This window comes from Toxorhynchites rutilus, chromosome 3 (assembly GCF_029784135.1).
Source record: "Toxorhynchites rutilus septentrionalis strain SRP chromosome 3, ASM2978413v1, whole genome shotgun sequence".
NCBI lineage: Eukaryota > Metazoa > Arthropoda > Insecta > Diptera > Culicidae > Toxorhynchites > Toxorhynchites rutilus.
The window spans coordinates 252,035,267-252,052,196 of record NC_073746.1 but is presented as its reverse complement, the minus strand read 5'-3'; the positions used below and the strand labels follow the sequence as shown (position 1 = coordinate 252,052,196).

The window sequence follows — 16,930 nt, the reverse complement described above, 5'->3', positions numbered from 1 at the left end:
AATACTCAGAAAGTAAAAATTATAAAAGAAAATTAGCTTTTCCATTTCAAATATGTTTTCTCTATATTAAAGTAACATGTTTTTACTAATGAGAAAAATTCATAATTGTGTTCGGTGTTGGTAATCATCTTATATTACATTGGTGAGTTTTTTTACTTTATTTAATCCAAACATAACACAGGTGGCATCTCGTCTAGGATCACAAAAGCCGGTTTTCATCATATCTCGCTTCACTTCGGTATCTTTTATCTGATACGCATCATCCGCCGACTGTTTACCATCCTTCTATCATCATCACTCGGTAAACACTGGTGGAGTGAACAAACAATACCCAACAACTAAACAAAACGGCCCTTTTCAGAGGCACCAAATCAATATCAAAGAGTTTAACGATGTAATTTTTCATCCATATCCAAACATATCCAAAATAAACAGATAGCCTAACGGAATCCTACGTCAACTATGCGGTCGTGTCTCGGACACAACCCTCCTGTGACTTTTTTATATACGCGATGTATGCTTTGATAGACATTATATAGTAATTTACAGGGCCCGAAATCTTCGAAGGTGAAAAATGAGGACCGACTCTACTCTCAACAGCTTCACTTCGACTAGAACTGCTTCGGCAGTCGTCGCCAACAAAAAGTGACTTGACTAGAAAATGAATTGACTAGCGTTGACTAAAAGGATGACTGGTGAACTAGTCCAGTCAGTGGTTATTTTAACTGACTCGACTAATGAATACAAATCTGCCTCTTCATTCAAATGACTTCAATCCACACTTTCATTTCCCCCTGACACTAATTCATATCCGCGTACACAATCTCATTTTTACGTCCATATAAAGAGGAACGAAAACATGATTTCTGATGCATAAAAGAAGTTACCCCATCAATGGACGGTTTATTGTCTACCCATCGTGAACTCAAACTAATGAACTTAGATATTTATCAAGTATGCTAAAAAGGTCCTCGCGTTAGTATTAGTTAGAATTAGGCGTTCAAAATAGCGCGCACACACTGCACGTTATTTTATACCTGTAAGTAATTTTTGTGTACGATACAAAAGAATCTAGCTCACCTGTAGCGTATGTCAAACCACGTTGAACTCAAATATCGATGCATGCACATGTACATGCGAGAGAGAAATAGAGGAACGAATTCATTTTGGGGGAAGTCACTTCAAAATGCAATGAGGACAATTTGACAGGGAAGAATGAAATGATATAGTCGAGTCGGTAGAGGGAGATAGCGACTAAACGCCCGACATTCTTGTGGGAAATAAAGCTGACATAAAATAATATACAGCTATATACGACAGCTTTAATAATTAATTCCTTCAGTTTGCACTGAAATTAACCCATTTCTTGTACACTCTAAATAATAGTGTCGGAAAACGCAGTTTCTTAAACGTAAGATTTACCGGAAGGAGAGATGTTTGAAGAGAACGATGATTGCCAAAGGCCGAGCCGAAGAGAAGAGAATGATTCTCTTTACTCCGATGTGAGAACAGAGAGTTCAGATTTTGGCGGACTTTCCCCATAGATGTTAAAAATATTGAAAATGATGAACGACAAGGGTTTCAGAGAGCTCCATTTATGTTTAGAAAGGAATTTTATTGGGTACGAAGATAAACGCATAAAGAAATAAAATCCCGTGCAATAAAAGGAAAACACAATAACATTGAAGATTGTCTTCAAGTACCAGCTTCTACGATATACGGTCACATTTCGAATATTTACGAGTTGCCGTAAATCTGGCATCACTTCAGGAAAACGAGAGTCCTGAGAGATAATTAAGCGCGATACAATTTGATTCTCGAGGTTGGATGATGCATTCCATCGAGTTGAGAATTCATTCTGTGTACGATTTTTGGTGTGGAAAGTGCCTTTCAGGTCGAAGCAACCTAAATTTGAAGATGGCATCCAAATTGCGGGACCCTGGTCACACCAATACTGTTCAGTCGTTTTGGCGGAGAAACTGTGTGAAGAAGCCAAAAGTCATTACTAATTGACTATGGACTATGTATATGGAAGAAACAAAACAATGTTCAAAATACTCACGGTTTTATGATGATTTTAGCTCAATTTCTCATGAAATCTTGCAACGGTTTGTTTTTTAACAGATGGCAATTGTATTGTTACTTATTTCCATTATTTATATGGTAAAAAGGTCCAGAGAGCAGTCGTATTCTTAGTCCTCGGAATCATTAACATTTCCGGTGAAATGCTGCTTAATTGAACACTATTTTCCCATATTACGCACAGCGACACTGAGAGCCATAGTAATATCAATATGGTATGGTAAAACTAATGAAAGTTCGCATGTTTCTATGGCCGTGGGGGAATGAAAATGTTGTACTGAAATATCACTTTTATTTGTGTTTTTAAAGTGATTTCACAAATATCCACTGCATGCTGTCACATTACATTTATAATCAGCGGGAACTTCAATAAAATGTATGTTTTTCATTGATAAAACACATACTGGAAATAGCATTTTCACATGGATGTGGTAGGCAATCGAATATAAACACAACGACTGACGACACTATTTGGGAAATAGTTATGGCAGCGCATGCTATGTCGCTCGAAAAACCACCATCTTCATTACCTTTTTTCCAGGACATTGATATATGGCTAAGAAAATGCCAAGTTATAGGGCGCTTGCAGCGTGCAAATGTATTAGTAATCTGTTGGGCAGGAAAAATCGCTGCATGGATTTATATGGATCGACAAGATTAAGCTTTATTTAAACAATTATTTTAGCGAAATAGTTATAAAAATTAGTGTGTTTCCATTTAGGCTTGGTGCTTTCTGTCCTGGAATGTTGGTCTCGTGAAGAAGTAAACTGTAATAAACGTTCGTGTGCAGATATCCTTAATCGGTATCGTTCCGCCAAAAAAGCAGTTGATAACGTTGGAATTAAGGACATGTTCAGCCAGAAAGATCAACCAACCCTCAGATATGATTCCCGGGTACCTGAATACTCTGCGCAGAAACTAAATATGTTTATAAGAAAATCGGGGACGGAGAAATCCATCGATTAGCCAATTCATGGAAAATACAAGGAAACATTCGAATGTGAGCTCGAGCCTCTGTCACTTTGATCCAGGTGCGAAAATGTCGATAAACTTTTTCTGCCAATTTTTCGATTCAAATTTAGTGAAAAAATTCGCTCAACAAACATCGCAAAATAGGTGCTAGTAAATTAAATAATATGCATCACACAAAAATTCTTGTTTATGAAATAGTTTGCCGAACTGTTTCACAAAGTTCCTGTTAGTTCTATGAAAAAATTTGCGCTAATAGAAAGAGCGCAACTGTATTTAAATCATCTACAAGAACGCCTATTGATAATAAATCCGCTTCTGCTGCATAGAAACTACGAATGTAAACAAGTGATGTGTGCCCAACACATGCTCTGCATGTATGTGTAGCCAGAGCCCTATACGATTTAATTATTGCTGGGTTGTTTCTGTTGCAGTTGTTTTCTGGAGCGATTTTTTCCGAGAACCATATCATGTATCACACTTTGGTCTTCCTGCTACACTGTTTTCATAGATCGTTCCTCTCGCCTATATAGTGACGAAACTACTGCACCTACCAGAATACAATATATTGGTTCACATATAGATTTGATAAATATCGATATTTTGTGTGATTATTATCGATCACCCCTAGACACACAACTAATGTTTCGTCCCGTCAAAACAGGTATTTGACGGTGCGATAGCAGGACGTCCCAAAATTTAGCGGATGCATTTTACTTGAGAATTGTAAAAAAGCAGTGTATTATTGTACGACTATTTATGTGTCCCAGAGTTCATCTTCAACACTACACCTACAGCCTATTATGAATCCATATGGTTGTGAGTAGTTCTCGTTTCCCCATCAATGGTGAACGAAAATTAGTGGTGCTGTTGTTCATTTATACCGTTTCGGATCTCCCTATTTTGTAGTTAGAGGATCGGGCGCACATTCGAAGTGTTAGAATATAATCTGTTCATAGTTTTAACTTCTATTTTGCACTCCTATGCTGCTACTGTTCTGTGGAGGTGGTATTTTCCCAAAGTTTGCATCCTCTTTAGAGTGTTTACTATAAGTTTAATGTTTTGCCAATTTTGTTTGTGAAATAATGTGGAATAATTTACGAGATCCTCTAGATATCGTTTCTATCTGTGTATATAATTGGAATTATTAGCTTCACTTTTTAAGACACTAGATGTCTGATATTAGGAAGGGAAAAGATTACGACGAAATATAGCTGTTATCGAATTGTCACTGTAAATAATAACGTTCTGTACAATTCTACCGTTTCTGTTTGTTCGTCTTAGTTCCTAGCGCTCGAGTATGGTCAAAGAAAAGCTAAATAGTCACTAGCATTCAGATGCTGAAGTCAAGTTTTTATTGGGTTTAAGTCACTGTTTAACAATTTCTGTTCTGGCCACAAGTTGCGATCGAATCGATTGGTGCCAGTCAAGCCAAGAGATTGATCTCCTTTCTATCTGGGCAAGGTACATCGTATAGGTCGTTTTGTCTTAGCTGAATTCCGGATATAGAAAAAAGCACACAATGGCTAACAAGATGGTCGGGAAGGGTAAACGTAAGTATTACACGTCTTTTTCCTGTTCTTATCAGTATGTTATTGTCAGAGAAAAATGTTCGTCTGAAAGGAAAGGTAACAAGACAGAAAGTTCATTGGCATGAAATTTATAAACATATTTTTGTTTTGGGTTTATTGTTAGTTCGTGTGCACAAAAACGATGGTTACAGAATATGTTATGGCAAGGTTTAGCAAGCAAACAATGGAACCCTCCAAACTCCTCAAACATTCATGTTGTCCATTGTATATTTCAGTACCCGTTGAAACAGAAGACGCGCAGAAACTACGCTTTCAGGTCGAACTTGAATTCGTACAATGTCTCGCGAACCCCAATTATTTACACTGTAAGTATTTTGGTTTTGTTACAGTTATACAGAGGGAATGTTACGTACAGTCATTTGTCAAAGAGAACTATTTTGAAAACAAAATACATTGATCAAGAAGTGCGCTTTTTGATGAAAACTCGCTTTAATCGATTCAAACATTATCACCTAAACATTCATGATTTTTTTACAGTTCTCGCCCAACGCGGTTTCTTTAAGGACAACGCCTTTATCAACTATCTAAAGTATCTCCTTTACTGGAAGGAGCCGGAGTACGCAAAATATTTGAAGTATCCGATGTGTCTGTATTTTCTGGATTTACTACAATATGAACATTTCCGGCGCGAAATTGTGAACGCCCAGTGCTGTAAGTTCATTGACGATCAAGCCATTCTTCTGTGGCAACACTATACACGGAGGCGTACAAGGCTCACATCGCTGGGCACGACTAGCCTCACTGGTCTTGCCGTCGGTGGACAACCGGTTGGTGGGGGCGTCCAGGGCACTTTACTTTCGAACGAACCGGTGCCGATGACTACCAATAATAATAATAACACCAGCAGTACCAATGCCAACAATTCACAGCACGCAGGACAACAGCAGCAGAACGGCAGTATCATGACCCAGCAGAATGGACTGTCCAATAATACTGGAATATCAGGGGTCGTTTTGGGGACGACTGGAAGTGGCGGTGCGAATCTCGGTAGTCAAAAAGTGTCCTAAACTAGCAGTTATATTTTTATGTACAAAGACTGTTTCGTAATTCAATCAATAGAATACAATTGAACTCATAATAGAGTGTATAGATAATTGCTTCGAAACCTTCCCTCTTGTATCAAATTCTTGTATTGTCGTATGCTGTTTATATGTTACTTTCAGTGCTTTGAAAATACAGCTTTTGGCTCGTTTATGTATGCAATTTTATATTCTAAAGGCGATTTGCTTCACAAAGTGAATCGTGATGTGCGTTTTAATTGATGAAGGGCGAGTTGATTAAAACCTGATATTCATGCACAAATTACTTATCGACAAAACCAGAAATCGAAAGCGAAGTTAAGTTAGATACGCCCCTGTGGGTTCATCATGAAATATTCAATCAATTTCTTTTGGCAATGCTAGTGCCATAACACTCGACGTGAAAATTTCACTGGTCGCCTCCGAAGCCGTACCGAACCCGCTGTCTGTCAGATAGAAGACATTTTTCGACACGTCATTTATGTAGAAGAGTTTGATCGTGCTGCTTAGATGGAAAGAATGCGTATAACATCTTGCTTCAAAGCTGCAAATGGTATCCCGACTTAAGAGTTTTAAAGTACAACGAGTATGGTCGTTGTACTGTGTGCTGTAAATTTTGCGCTATCTCAAGGTGGGGGAGATTTTTATTTATTCATTTTTTATTGATTCTATTTCCCATTGAAAGTTTAAATATTCTTCACAATGTTTCGCCAATAAACTCAGTTCTTGGCAGCTGTTTTCTGACCCAGAACGGCACCAATTTTTCCCAAATCTTGTGTTTGCATTAAGAAAAATGGACGAAAATTGCCGATTTTCCATAGGTTTACCTTCAAACGCACTGGAGAAACTACCCATGCAATATTAATAATAGTAACCCATGGGTCAGCAGAGTGAAGCTAGCCCGTTACGCGTTCCGCGCGTTCAAAGAACGGTACCCAGCCGTGTCGAAAACGGACATCGTGCGGCACTTTGTGGACGCCGGATACGCCCGTTTCGACATCTACAACATTTTGGTGCTATTGGGCAACAATTAGAGCATCGAATGAAAGCCCATTTCCGGACGGCCGACGACCCTGAGCGACAAGAAGCTCCAAAGGATGCTGAAGAGGAAAATCGAGGGAAAGTGGCTACATCGCAACGTGCGCTTGGCCGGGAGATCGGTGCAACCGGCCAAAAAGTGAAAAAGTACCTGACGAACATGAACATACATGTAAGGAAGCGGAAGTCCCATCCACTGGTCTCGGAGCTGCAGGCAATGACGCAGCGGCAGCGGCTGAATATGATGGTCAAGTAGATTTTCTCGGCGAATCGCGACGTGATGGTGTTGATGGACGACGAGACCTATCTCACCATGGATGGCAACGACTGGCAGGGCACTACGCACTTTACTTCCTCACGAAGGAAGTGAGCTCCGAAGTGAAGTTTATTTCACACACCAAGTTCCCCAAGAAGGTGCTGCTGTGGCTGACAATCAGCGAGAAGGGGATGTCAAAGCCGCTTTTCTTTAGCTCCGAACTGGGCGTGAACAGGGAAATTTATAGTACGAAGTACCTGCCGGAAGTTGCGTCGTTCATCAAGTAATACCATAAGGGCGAAGACGCGGGTTTCTGGCCGGATTTGGCGTCGGCGATCATTGGAGGAGATAGAGCGGTTGAATATCGATGTGGTACCTAAGTCGGCGAACCCACCCAACGTCCCCCAGTTGCGTCCCATCGAAAATTTCTGGGCAAACCTGAAGCCCGCATTCCGCATAATACCTTCCAACGCCACGTTGAAGAGCAAACAGAAGAGTTCATCGCCTTGTCAACATCCCCTGTGAGTCTCAAACGATTCCGGTTCATTGTTGCCTGAATCAGTCTTGTCGCCTTTCGAGGAAAGCTGTATTCGTCCATGATTCTCCATAGTTCGTCGTCGTCGGTCGTTTGTATGTTATGCTACCTCCGATTCGACGAAGATGTGGTGCCTCGGGACCTGATACATGCGGTACTTTTGGAGGATCTGCGGCAGCGTAAAAGTCTGGTCTGATAATTTTCACTCCTCTGGTAGTTGTTTTGTGTCCCAGATCCTGACTAGCAACCGCTACATACACTCTAAAAGCTTTCCCAGACCACCCTTGGAGTATTTCGCTGCGAGGCCATCCTTACCAGCTGCTTTGTTTTCTTTAGCTGATTAATGGCCTCCTTAACTTCACCCATCGTAGGAAGTGGTACAGCGTCATTGTTCACTGCACCAGTGTAACCCTCATCAACGCCGTCTTGGTCTTCTGTCTGTGTGCTGTTAGGGTGTTTATCGTAGTGCTGCATCCACCGTGAATCGATGTTTCACGATGGCCAGAGTAGAAAATGCGCTGAGATCCTTTCAACCTCCCAAATCTGCAGATGGGATTTTTCTAACCCTGATTTAAAATGGAGAATCAAAGCTAATTCTATCTTTCATCGAAATTTTCAAGGCATGTATGATACTAGAGCACATCCCTTCCATATGGAGACTCGTTAAAGTGGTCTTCATTCCAATAGCTGGGAAATGTGATAAATCACTCTCAAAAGCATTCAGGCCAATGAGTTTATCATCAATACTATTGAAAACTACGGAGAAAGTATTACACGAATACATAAAGTCGGTATTCATGTATAAATGCCCTTTATCTAAATAACAGTTTGGCTATTAATCAGACAAGTCCACAGTCACAGCGTTACAAACGAAACATCTCTTTCGTCAAAAGAAACTGCATTATGTGCGTTTCTTGACATTGAAAGTGCTTTCGGTAATGCTTCTTATCTATCAATGGCAATAGGCTATGAGAAGAAGGCATTTCGATGATCGGTGGTACAGTCGAATGGATTCATGGCATTGTAAAACACAGACAAATCACCTCGGAGCTGGGCAGATCGTCGATATCTGTGATTGCAACGAAAGGTTGCCCACAAGGAGATGTTTTATCACCTCTCGTTTGGCCACTAGTGGTTGATGACCTTCTGATAAGTTTAGAGACAGTTGAAGTCTTGGCCGTGGGTGACAAACTAATCATTATGGTTCGTGGAAAGCCTATGAGCATTTTCTAAATTATAGGCACATCATGGAGCCTTAAACCAAGAATGGTTATGTGGGTATACACCGGCATAGTGCGGCCTAGGATAGAATATGTCTCATTAGTATGGTGGTCAAAGACTTAGGAGACGATAGCTACTAAGCACACCCTCAGTCATTAGAGGTTATCCTTTACATGTAACCTCTGATTCAACATGTTCAGCTAGAGGCTACGAAAAGTTCTCTGAAGCTAAAGAGATGGAAGAAAATATTAGATGGGGATAAAACTGGCCACTTGAGTATCCTGAATCTATTTCTCGTTGGACCATACTCAGAGATGAACAGTGATTGGATGGAACCTAGGACTAATTATGACATTCCATACAGAGTGATCGAACTTTCTCGTTTAGTACGGGATGAGGGTGGTCCCAGTCTTCGTAATGGTTCAATCATGTTCTATACTGGAGGTTCAAAAATGGGTATCAAAACATTTGCTGAAGTGTATGGTCCCAGAATAGATGTTTCTGTATCTATGGGGAACTGGCTAACAGTTTTTCAGGCAGAAATAGCTGCAATAATAGAATGTATAAATGTCTGCCTCAAAAGAAAATATAGTTATGCTTACATTTTCATCTTCTAAGACAGTCAAGCTGTACTACGAAGCGGACACTTAGAGTTTTCCAGCGTACTTCAAAAACAGTCTGGGAATGCATTTACCTTTCACGACAACTTATTCAGATAAGTTCGCTATAACTGTACTGAATTCCTGGCCATTGTGGTATAGAGGGAAATGAACAAGCAGATGAACTTTCAAGACGTGGTTCAAACTTACCCTTCACAGGTCCTGTACCATCCAAATTCAACAAAACAAATAGATATAAAACTCAGTAAATATCAAGTGCAATTAATGTTTATTAATACAAATTACTTAATTACAAGTTTTTACATACAACATACAATTACAAGTTAAAGATAAAAAACAGAAAAATCCATGTGACGGATGAACATGGTTACTTTCTACCAATCTCATGTAATCTCTTGAATTAAATTAGTAGATATTATCATTCAAGCTCCACCGATTTTTAGAACGCAAATGAACTTTCAACCTAAGCGGTTGAACAGTTATACAGTAGAATATCGGGAGCATGTTTGGAAGTGAATTTGATCATCATGACTTCCATTGTGTTAAATCGCGTATATGTGTCGACCTCCAAAATCAGTTTTCGCTTATGGCGACCCCTGGGAAACTGATATCAACCCCAAGAGACCAAATATCAATCACTTTGAGAATAACTGGTATAGATAATGACTATTCGCGACATCAGAGCCTTATCACGCATATCTTAATGGGAATCTCGGATCAGTTCTATTCATTGTCGATACTTCTCGTTTTTTCCGGACGATTGGTACAAGAAGTGTTGTTTGCACAGTTTGAGAGATTAGACTTAACTTTAATAGAACCAGCACGAAGCACGCAAATCAGTTGATGAACATCTCGCAATCCCGAGCAAGACCCAACCATTCATTATTCATTCCAACAAATAACATATCGGACTTAAGAAGCTATCGAACCGTTTCCGACTGTTACTGGCTGCCGTTCGAGGGGAAGCGTTTATTTTAGTAATGGCAGTTCAAAACAAAATTAACGTACCGACGGTTTATCCGAAGGAAGCTACGAATGGGTTTCTGGTAATATGGTAGGTGTTTGTAATACAAGAAAAACCATTCATCATTGCGTGGCATAACAAACAGCTAGATAATGGCTATTCAGAAAGAGGAAATGCACGAATGTTAAGGTCAGGCACCATTTATTTATCTCACCGTGTGTGTAGTGGGAATTTCTAATCGATTTTACAGCAGTTAGCGGTCATTCGAAATTTTCCTACGGTGTCAATCCCTTATGAATGGTTTATGGTTTATTTGAACTCCCAACTCGAAATATGTAAGGTGTGTTGAATGCAATTTACATATACAGGAAAATCAACTTAACTCCAAGCACTGCATGAATATTATAAATGAGTCTAAATGCTTACGCATTTCGATTCCAGTTTGGAGCTGGATCTTTTCCGAATGAAGTCATACTGCAACAAATATCCGATGACTCAAGACGATGTTACGGTATACCGTTAGACTCTGGAGGCTTTCGGTTTTACCAGGTGTATTTGTAGTTGATTTTATTACGAACAAATGATATCCCGCCAGTTGGTGACCCAGATGATCCGCTCTCGCTCGTCGGAATGAAAGTGAATTTTTATGTTTTAAACAGGACGTATCACCTAACTTTGAGCAAGGTCAAAGATGCATTACCGCTAGTGTACTCTAATGGCGAGAGAAAAAAAACCCTGATTTACTTTGGATGTGCTTTGCACATTTGAACACCGAATGCGGATAGGGTTTCAAAAAATTTTGATCAGAAAATTGAGGAATGGCAGATTTTGTTTCATGGTATTGTCGCTTTTTTACAATGCTGCTGGAGTTAAGCACGTTGTTTGTTCTTTTTTTATTTATTCGTCAATCTGAGTGACATCCATATCCGCTTACGTTTCTCTTTTCAAATTGTAAGTTTATGTAAATTTTCTGGGTTTGGTTGTTTCGAAATTATCCAGTACTGCCAAAATAAATTGTGTCTCTTAACGGCGATGTCACTCATGTACCAAACCAGATATGAAACGTATCCTACCATATAGCTACTTTTCTCAGTAACATTAGTTCTTCAACAATCATAGTGTTGTCCATCTCTATTGACAAAACGAAAACTCGAAGCATTGATTTTATATTTTTTGGATTTTCTTTCAGATGAAGATAACAACAAATCAACTTGGTAACGATTTATTTACTTTTTTACAATATTTACATGTTTATGTGATATCGATAGTTTCGGGAAGTGAATGTTACAAGTAATTAAATATATTAGGTAGCTCTTAAAATATCAATATAAAATAAAAGCAAAGGGAAAAATCAATAAATAATGAAGTTAATAAATATGAGAATGAGCTGACAGATAAATAAAACTATTTCATAAACACGATTACTCTATGTCACTAGGTCCAACTCTTTTTACAGTAAGATGTGCGCTTACTTCGTACTATATTGTAAGCTAAGTGTGTATTATTCAGTTGTCATAACATACTAATGGCTCAATAGTCTAGCTTACATCGTGATTCTCAGTGCGACTATTCCCAATGTTTCTAGCGAAAAGTTCTTTGCGTCTTTACTGCATACAGTTAATCTTAATTGATAGCTACTTCCGATTCCAATTCATACGTTAAAAATTATTTTCTCCAATTATTACCCTATGCCGAAACTTTTCAGATTAGTTTGGAAGCAACATTTGCAACCATCACTCCGCCGCGGATTAGCAAGTGGAAAGTGAACAGTTCTTGTCTGCGCATTATCATTGATTAGCGTCTTCATACAGTGTTTTTTGTGAATAATAATATTACCTGACGCACGATAACCACATTCAATCGGATGTGCAATCATGGCTCTTCCCTTTCACTCAATAATCAGCGTAGACTTGATTGCGAATAGCGTTGACTATCATTGGTCCATTTTTTCTGCTTCGTGAGTTCTCTTGTTCGTTGGTTATTTTTCTTTCTGTTTATCTACCCAAGATGTTGTTTCGGTGCGAGTAAAATCTTAAACCATAATTAAAAAAAAAAACAGGTGGTTTACTTGGAACAATTGCGATTTGTTTCACCCTCATTCTCCGACGATCATCGATCCGAATAAGTACAGACGTATTGTTTTTTTTAATTTTTGGTCCAATGAATATGATCGATCATTGTGATTATTATTCTTTTTCCGAGAAAGCAGCTCTCATTAAATGTATAAATTTAACTTCTATTTTCTATAGTAAAACATATTCTGCAACACAGAAAAGAATCTCAGTCATACGATTGTCGTTTATGATGATTTCCTTTTTTTTTCGCTTATAAGATAAGATTTGCTACATACTAAACAACTTTCGTGCAAACTCTTCGAAGACGTTGAGTGTCATCATGACATGTTCAATCTGTAAAGACAAGAAGTATAAGAATATCGCAATTAAAATCAACAATAAAGTATGTATCGGAATAAATATGAGATGAGATTCGGCATCGAATATTGCATAAAAATCAACTGTAAAAGCTTCCGATGAACATTTAGACGCAAAATGGAAAGACAAAACTGACTCGTAATAATGGAAAATATAGTTTTCAGTAAAACCAGAGAATCACATTCAAATCATCTACAATCAAAGAGTTGGAGAGTTGAATGCTCTACTTATTTTTGCTAGCATAACTTTTCATCGAAGAACTTCACTTGTAGGGGAACCGCGGGTAAAACGGACAGTGGGGGTATAATGGACAGGTGGCTGATTTGTGTAGTTGCATTATGAATTTCAAATTTCTGTTGATGGGAACCCCTTCTACATGCTATTCTATAATATTTGAACCATCCAATGGCAATGAATACTGATCAAAAGTGGAATAAGGAAACAAAAACCGGAAATCAAACATGATTCTGCGTGTGGATGTAATTTTTCCGGCTTCGATATTAGGCATTTTGAGTGGTTAAATTGCAAAATTGAATTTGCGGATGGTTATATTTCGGTTTGTGAGTTGACAGAAAAGCGATATTAGGTAGGGGAAGTGGGGGCATAGTGGTCACCCTAAGGACTATGCCCATTTCCAGCGCCCACATACCGATTTAAATCCCGTTTTTCAAAGAATATTATAGTTCAACTCATTGTTCTTCAAGATAGCAAACGGCTTTTACTATAAAAATTTAAAAAAGTACACTTTTCATCATTAGAAAAAAAGTGAAAAATCGAACTTTTTTTTTGCTTGGAGGTAAAGTGGTCACCTAAAGGGTGTGTCACATCAAATTGCATCACGGAAAAAACGCTGTAGAAATTCGCCCAGTAGACCGATCCTTTTGAAAATTTTAGACAGTAAAATAAAAACTATTAAACAACTTTTGGCATTTTCTTTTTATTCATACTTCGAGCCCAAGCCCGTATGCTCGCACCTTCCTCTTTACCCCGTCCATAAGGTTCTGTACAACGTTAGGTTGTAGTTTTTTTTTTTTTTGGACAGAAATCCATTTTCTCTTGAAGTCCGCCTCCGATTTGACAACTTTTGGGTTCTTCCGGAGGGCCTGCTTCATAATCGCCCAATTTTTCTCTATTGGGTGAAGCTCCGGCGCGTTGGGCGGGTTCATCTCCTTTGGCACGAAGGTGACCCCGTTGGCTTCGTACCACTCCAACACGTCCTTTGAATAGTGGCACGAAGCGAGATCCGGCCAGAAGATGGTCGGGCCCTCGTGCTGCTTCAATAGTGGTAGTAAGCGCTTCTGTAGGCACTCCTTAAGGTAAACCTGCCCGTTTACCGTGCCGGTCATCACGAAGGGGGCGCTCCGCTTTCCGCAAGAGCAGATCGCTTGCCACACCATGTACTTTTTGGCAAACTTGGATAGTTTCTGCTTGCGAATCTCCTCCGGAACGCTGAATTTGTCCTCTGCGGAGAAGAACAACAGGCCCAGCAGCTGACGAAAGTCCGCTTTGACGTAGGTTTAGTCGTCCATTACCAGGCAATGCGGCTTCGTCAGCATTTCGGTGTACAGCTTCCGGGCTCGCGTCTTCCCCACCATGTTTTGCCTTTCGTCGTGGTTAGGAGCCTTCTGAACCTTGTATGTACGCAGGCCCTCCCGCTGCTTGGTCCGCTGGACGAATGAACTTGACAAATTCAGCTTATTGGCGACATCCCGGACCGAACTTCTCGGATCACGTCTAAACTGCTTAACTACGCGCTTGTGATCTTTTTCACTGACGGAGCATCCATTTTTGCCGTTCTTCACCTTCCGGTCGATGGTTAGGTTCTCGAAGTATCGTTTTAGTACTCTGCTCACCGTGGATTGGACGATTCCCAGCATCTTACCGATGTCCCGATGTGATAACTCCGGATTCTCGAAATGAGTGCACAGGATTAATTCACGACGCTCTTTTTCGTTCGACGACATTTTTCCAAATTTACGAAAAATTGACAGTGAAGCATGGCCAACGTGAACTATACACTCTTATCTGATTATAAGCGAAAGCTGAAGCTATAATTCCTAAAAATTAAATTACTACAGCGTTTTTTCCGTGATGCAATTTGATGTGACACACCCTTTAGTGAGGACAAAGTGGTCACCCACACATATCAAGGCAAATGGGATAGATTTATGCGTTTTTTCGTCCAAATTTGTTTAAATCATATTTGTTACAGTAGGAACATGTATGAAATAAGCTTGGCCTATTCACCTAGAGTCTCAATTTAAATTTTCTCTTGCAAACAAAAACGTAGTAAGAAACACATAACGTTCCTCATAATGAGGCTTGGTTTAGTTGGAGTGGCATATTTATCCAGGGTCAAAGCCACAAAAGGATCTTCTTCAAGAGCAGAATGCGATGAGGTATATCAGCTTTAGTAAACAGAACATTGTAAGTTGTTAGTCACCTATGACCACTTTGCCCCCAAACATGAAAATAATTTCTATGCTAATTAATCGCTGAAATTAAACAAAATATCTGTTCACCTCTTCTAGAATATGTGAACAGTCGTCCAAAGTGATGATTTGTCCAACATATCAGATTGAATAAACTAAATTTCATGAGAAATTCCTTAGATACCATGCGCACAGAACTACGGCCGAATGGCTATCGAGAGAGTAATTTTTGTTTTTATTTGTATTTTGACATGCGAGAGCTCTACTGAAGTACAGGGTGGCTCAAAAGTCATGAAATTCTTCAAACATAAGGTGACTACCAATACGGCATCTATAGTCAATAGTTATACTACCAAATAAGCAGGGCTATCCACATATCACGTGGACAGAAAAAGTACGGTTCTAGACTCCCCCCTTCCCCTCCGTGGACAAGCGTGGACATTTCTTATACCCCTCCCCTCTTTGTCCACGTGGACATTCCTATCTTTTTTGATGAAAACCCCGATTTTTTTTCTTATTTTTTTTGACAAGAAAGTTGTAGGGTTGTATCCGAACCATGAACACATAGTTGACGTAGGATTACGTTATGATATTTGTTGTATTTTGATTTTGAATATCTTCGAACAAGATGAGATTCTAGATTCGAACAACATCATCGTGAACTAATCAAGGGGCGAGATTGTGTTACTTGTTATGTTTCAGGGGTATAGCTTGCGATACGTTAAGGAGGAGGGAGGTCCAAAATCCATATTTTCTGGCGTTATGCAGTTTGTTAACAATACCATAATATCGATCTATTCACTATTCTTTTCTTTCTTCAATATTACCCGGTAATTTATTTGTATCACTTTCAGTTTCTTCCGAATTCCATTTATGTTGTCTACAGTTAGCTTCTGTGCATGAAAAAATTGTTAGAGGTTGTAGCTAGAACAAGACCGCATTTTCGACGTAGTACAACGAAAACTTTACTCCATACTCCTCCTTCCCTTCCATTCTCGTTCGATGCTCGCCAGCAACGATGTTGCACCGATGACCACCAAACGAGAAGTGGTGTGGGTTCAAATCGTGGATGACTTATTTATACCAAATAAGATGAAAACGGACAAAAATGAATGTATTAGTTGCTCGTTTTTGACGGTACAGTATGGTAAGCATACAAATCGGCAGAACAAATGTATAGGGAAATGGGAATGCTTCCAGTTTTCATTAATTCAAACCGTTTAGGGATTAGGGAATTGTAATATATAGCATATCAAACAAGTCTTCGAGAATTTTCGATTTGGTTGGTATACAAATCATCAGAATCCGTTCCGCTTTGAAAATAGTTGTTAACGTGAACTTTATTTCATGAAAACGTGACCTGTTTTCGGATTGAACACCCTTCCAGAAAGACGTAGTTCTACGTCAAAAAAATTATGCTATAACTGTTCCTGATAATGCGTATACATTCATCATCTCCAAATTGTCCAGTCATTTCGTTTTGAATTTACGAAATGGTCTGCAGTTAATTGCTCTACTCTCGTTTGTGCGAAGCTTCTGTTTTACCAACATCCCAAGACCAGAAAAGTCGCAAATTAACTCAACTCCTAATCACACTTTCTTAAAGCTTTCGCTTGTCGAATGTTCACAAATGCTTCAGTAAGTGTATTTGATAGTTTCGACCACATGGTTGTCGAGCTGTATTTATTGGAATTTATCGACTGATTGTTTGTAAAAAGCTCATAACAGGAATGTCAGACCTTATGTCTCCTCGACAATCTGGCAGGCAAT

General features: G+C 39.2%; 1 protein-coding gene across 4 annotated transcripts; it reads left to right on the top strand.

Moving 5' to 3' along the window:
- Positions 1 to 3,701: 3,701 nt before the first annotated feature.
- On the top strand, positions 3,702 to 5,721 carry LOC129776717 (mediator of RNA polymerase II transcription subunit 31). Of its 4 annotated transcripts, none has more exons than XM_055782518.1 (4): positions 3,711 to 3,870; positions 4,336 to 4,604; positions 4,859 to 4,948; positions 5,121 to 5,721. In XM_055782518.1, exons 2-4 carry the CDS (start codon positions 4,574 to 4,576, stop codon positions 5,648 to 5,650), a joined length of 651 nt encoding a protein of 216 aa, XP_055638493.1. In that variant the 5' UTR covers positions 3,711 to 3,870; positions 4,336 to 4,573; the 3' UTR covers positions 5,651 to 5,721. The 4 variants fall into 4 exon arrangements, with proteins under 4 accessions (XP_055638496.1, XP_055638493.1, XP_055638494.1 ...); XM_055782519.1 differs by having other exon boundaries at positions 3,761 to 3,777; XM_055782520.1 differs by lacking the exon at positions 3,711 to 3,870 and adding an exon at positions 3,887 to 4,056.
- The last annotated feature ends 11,209 nt before the right edge of the window (positions 5,722 to 16,930 follow it).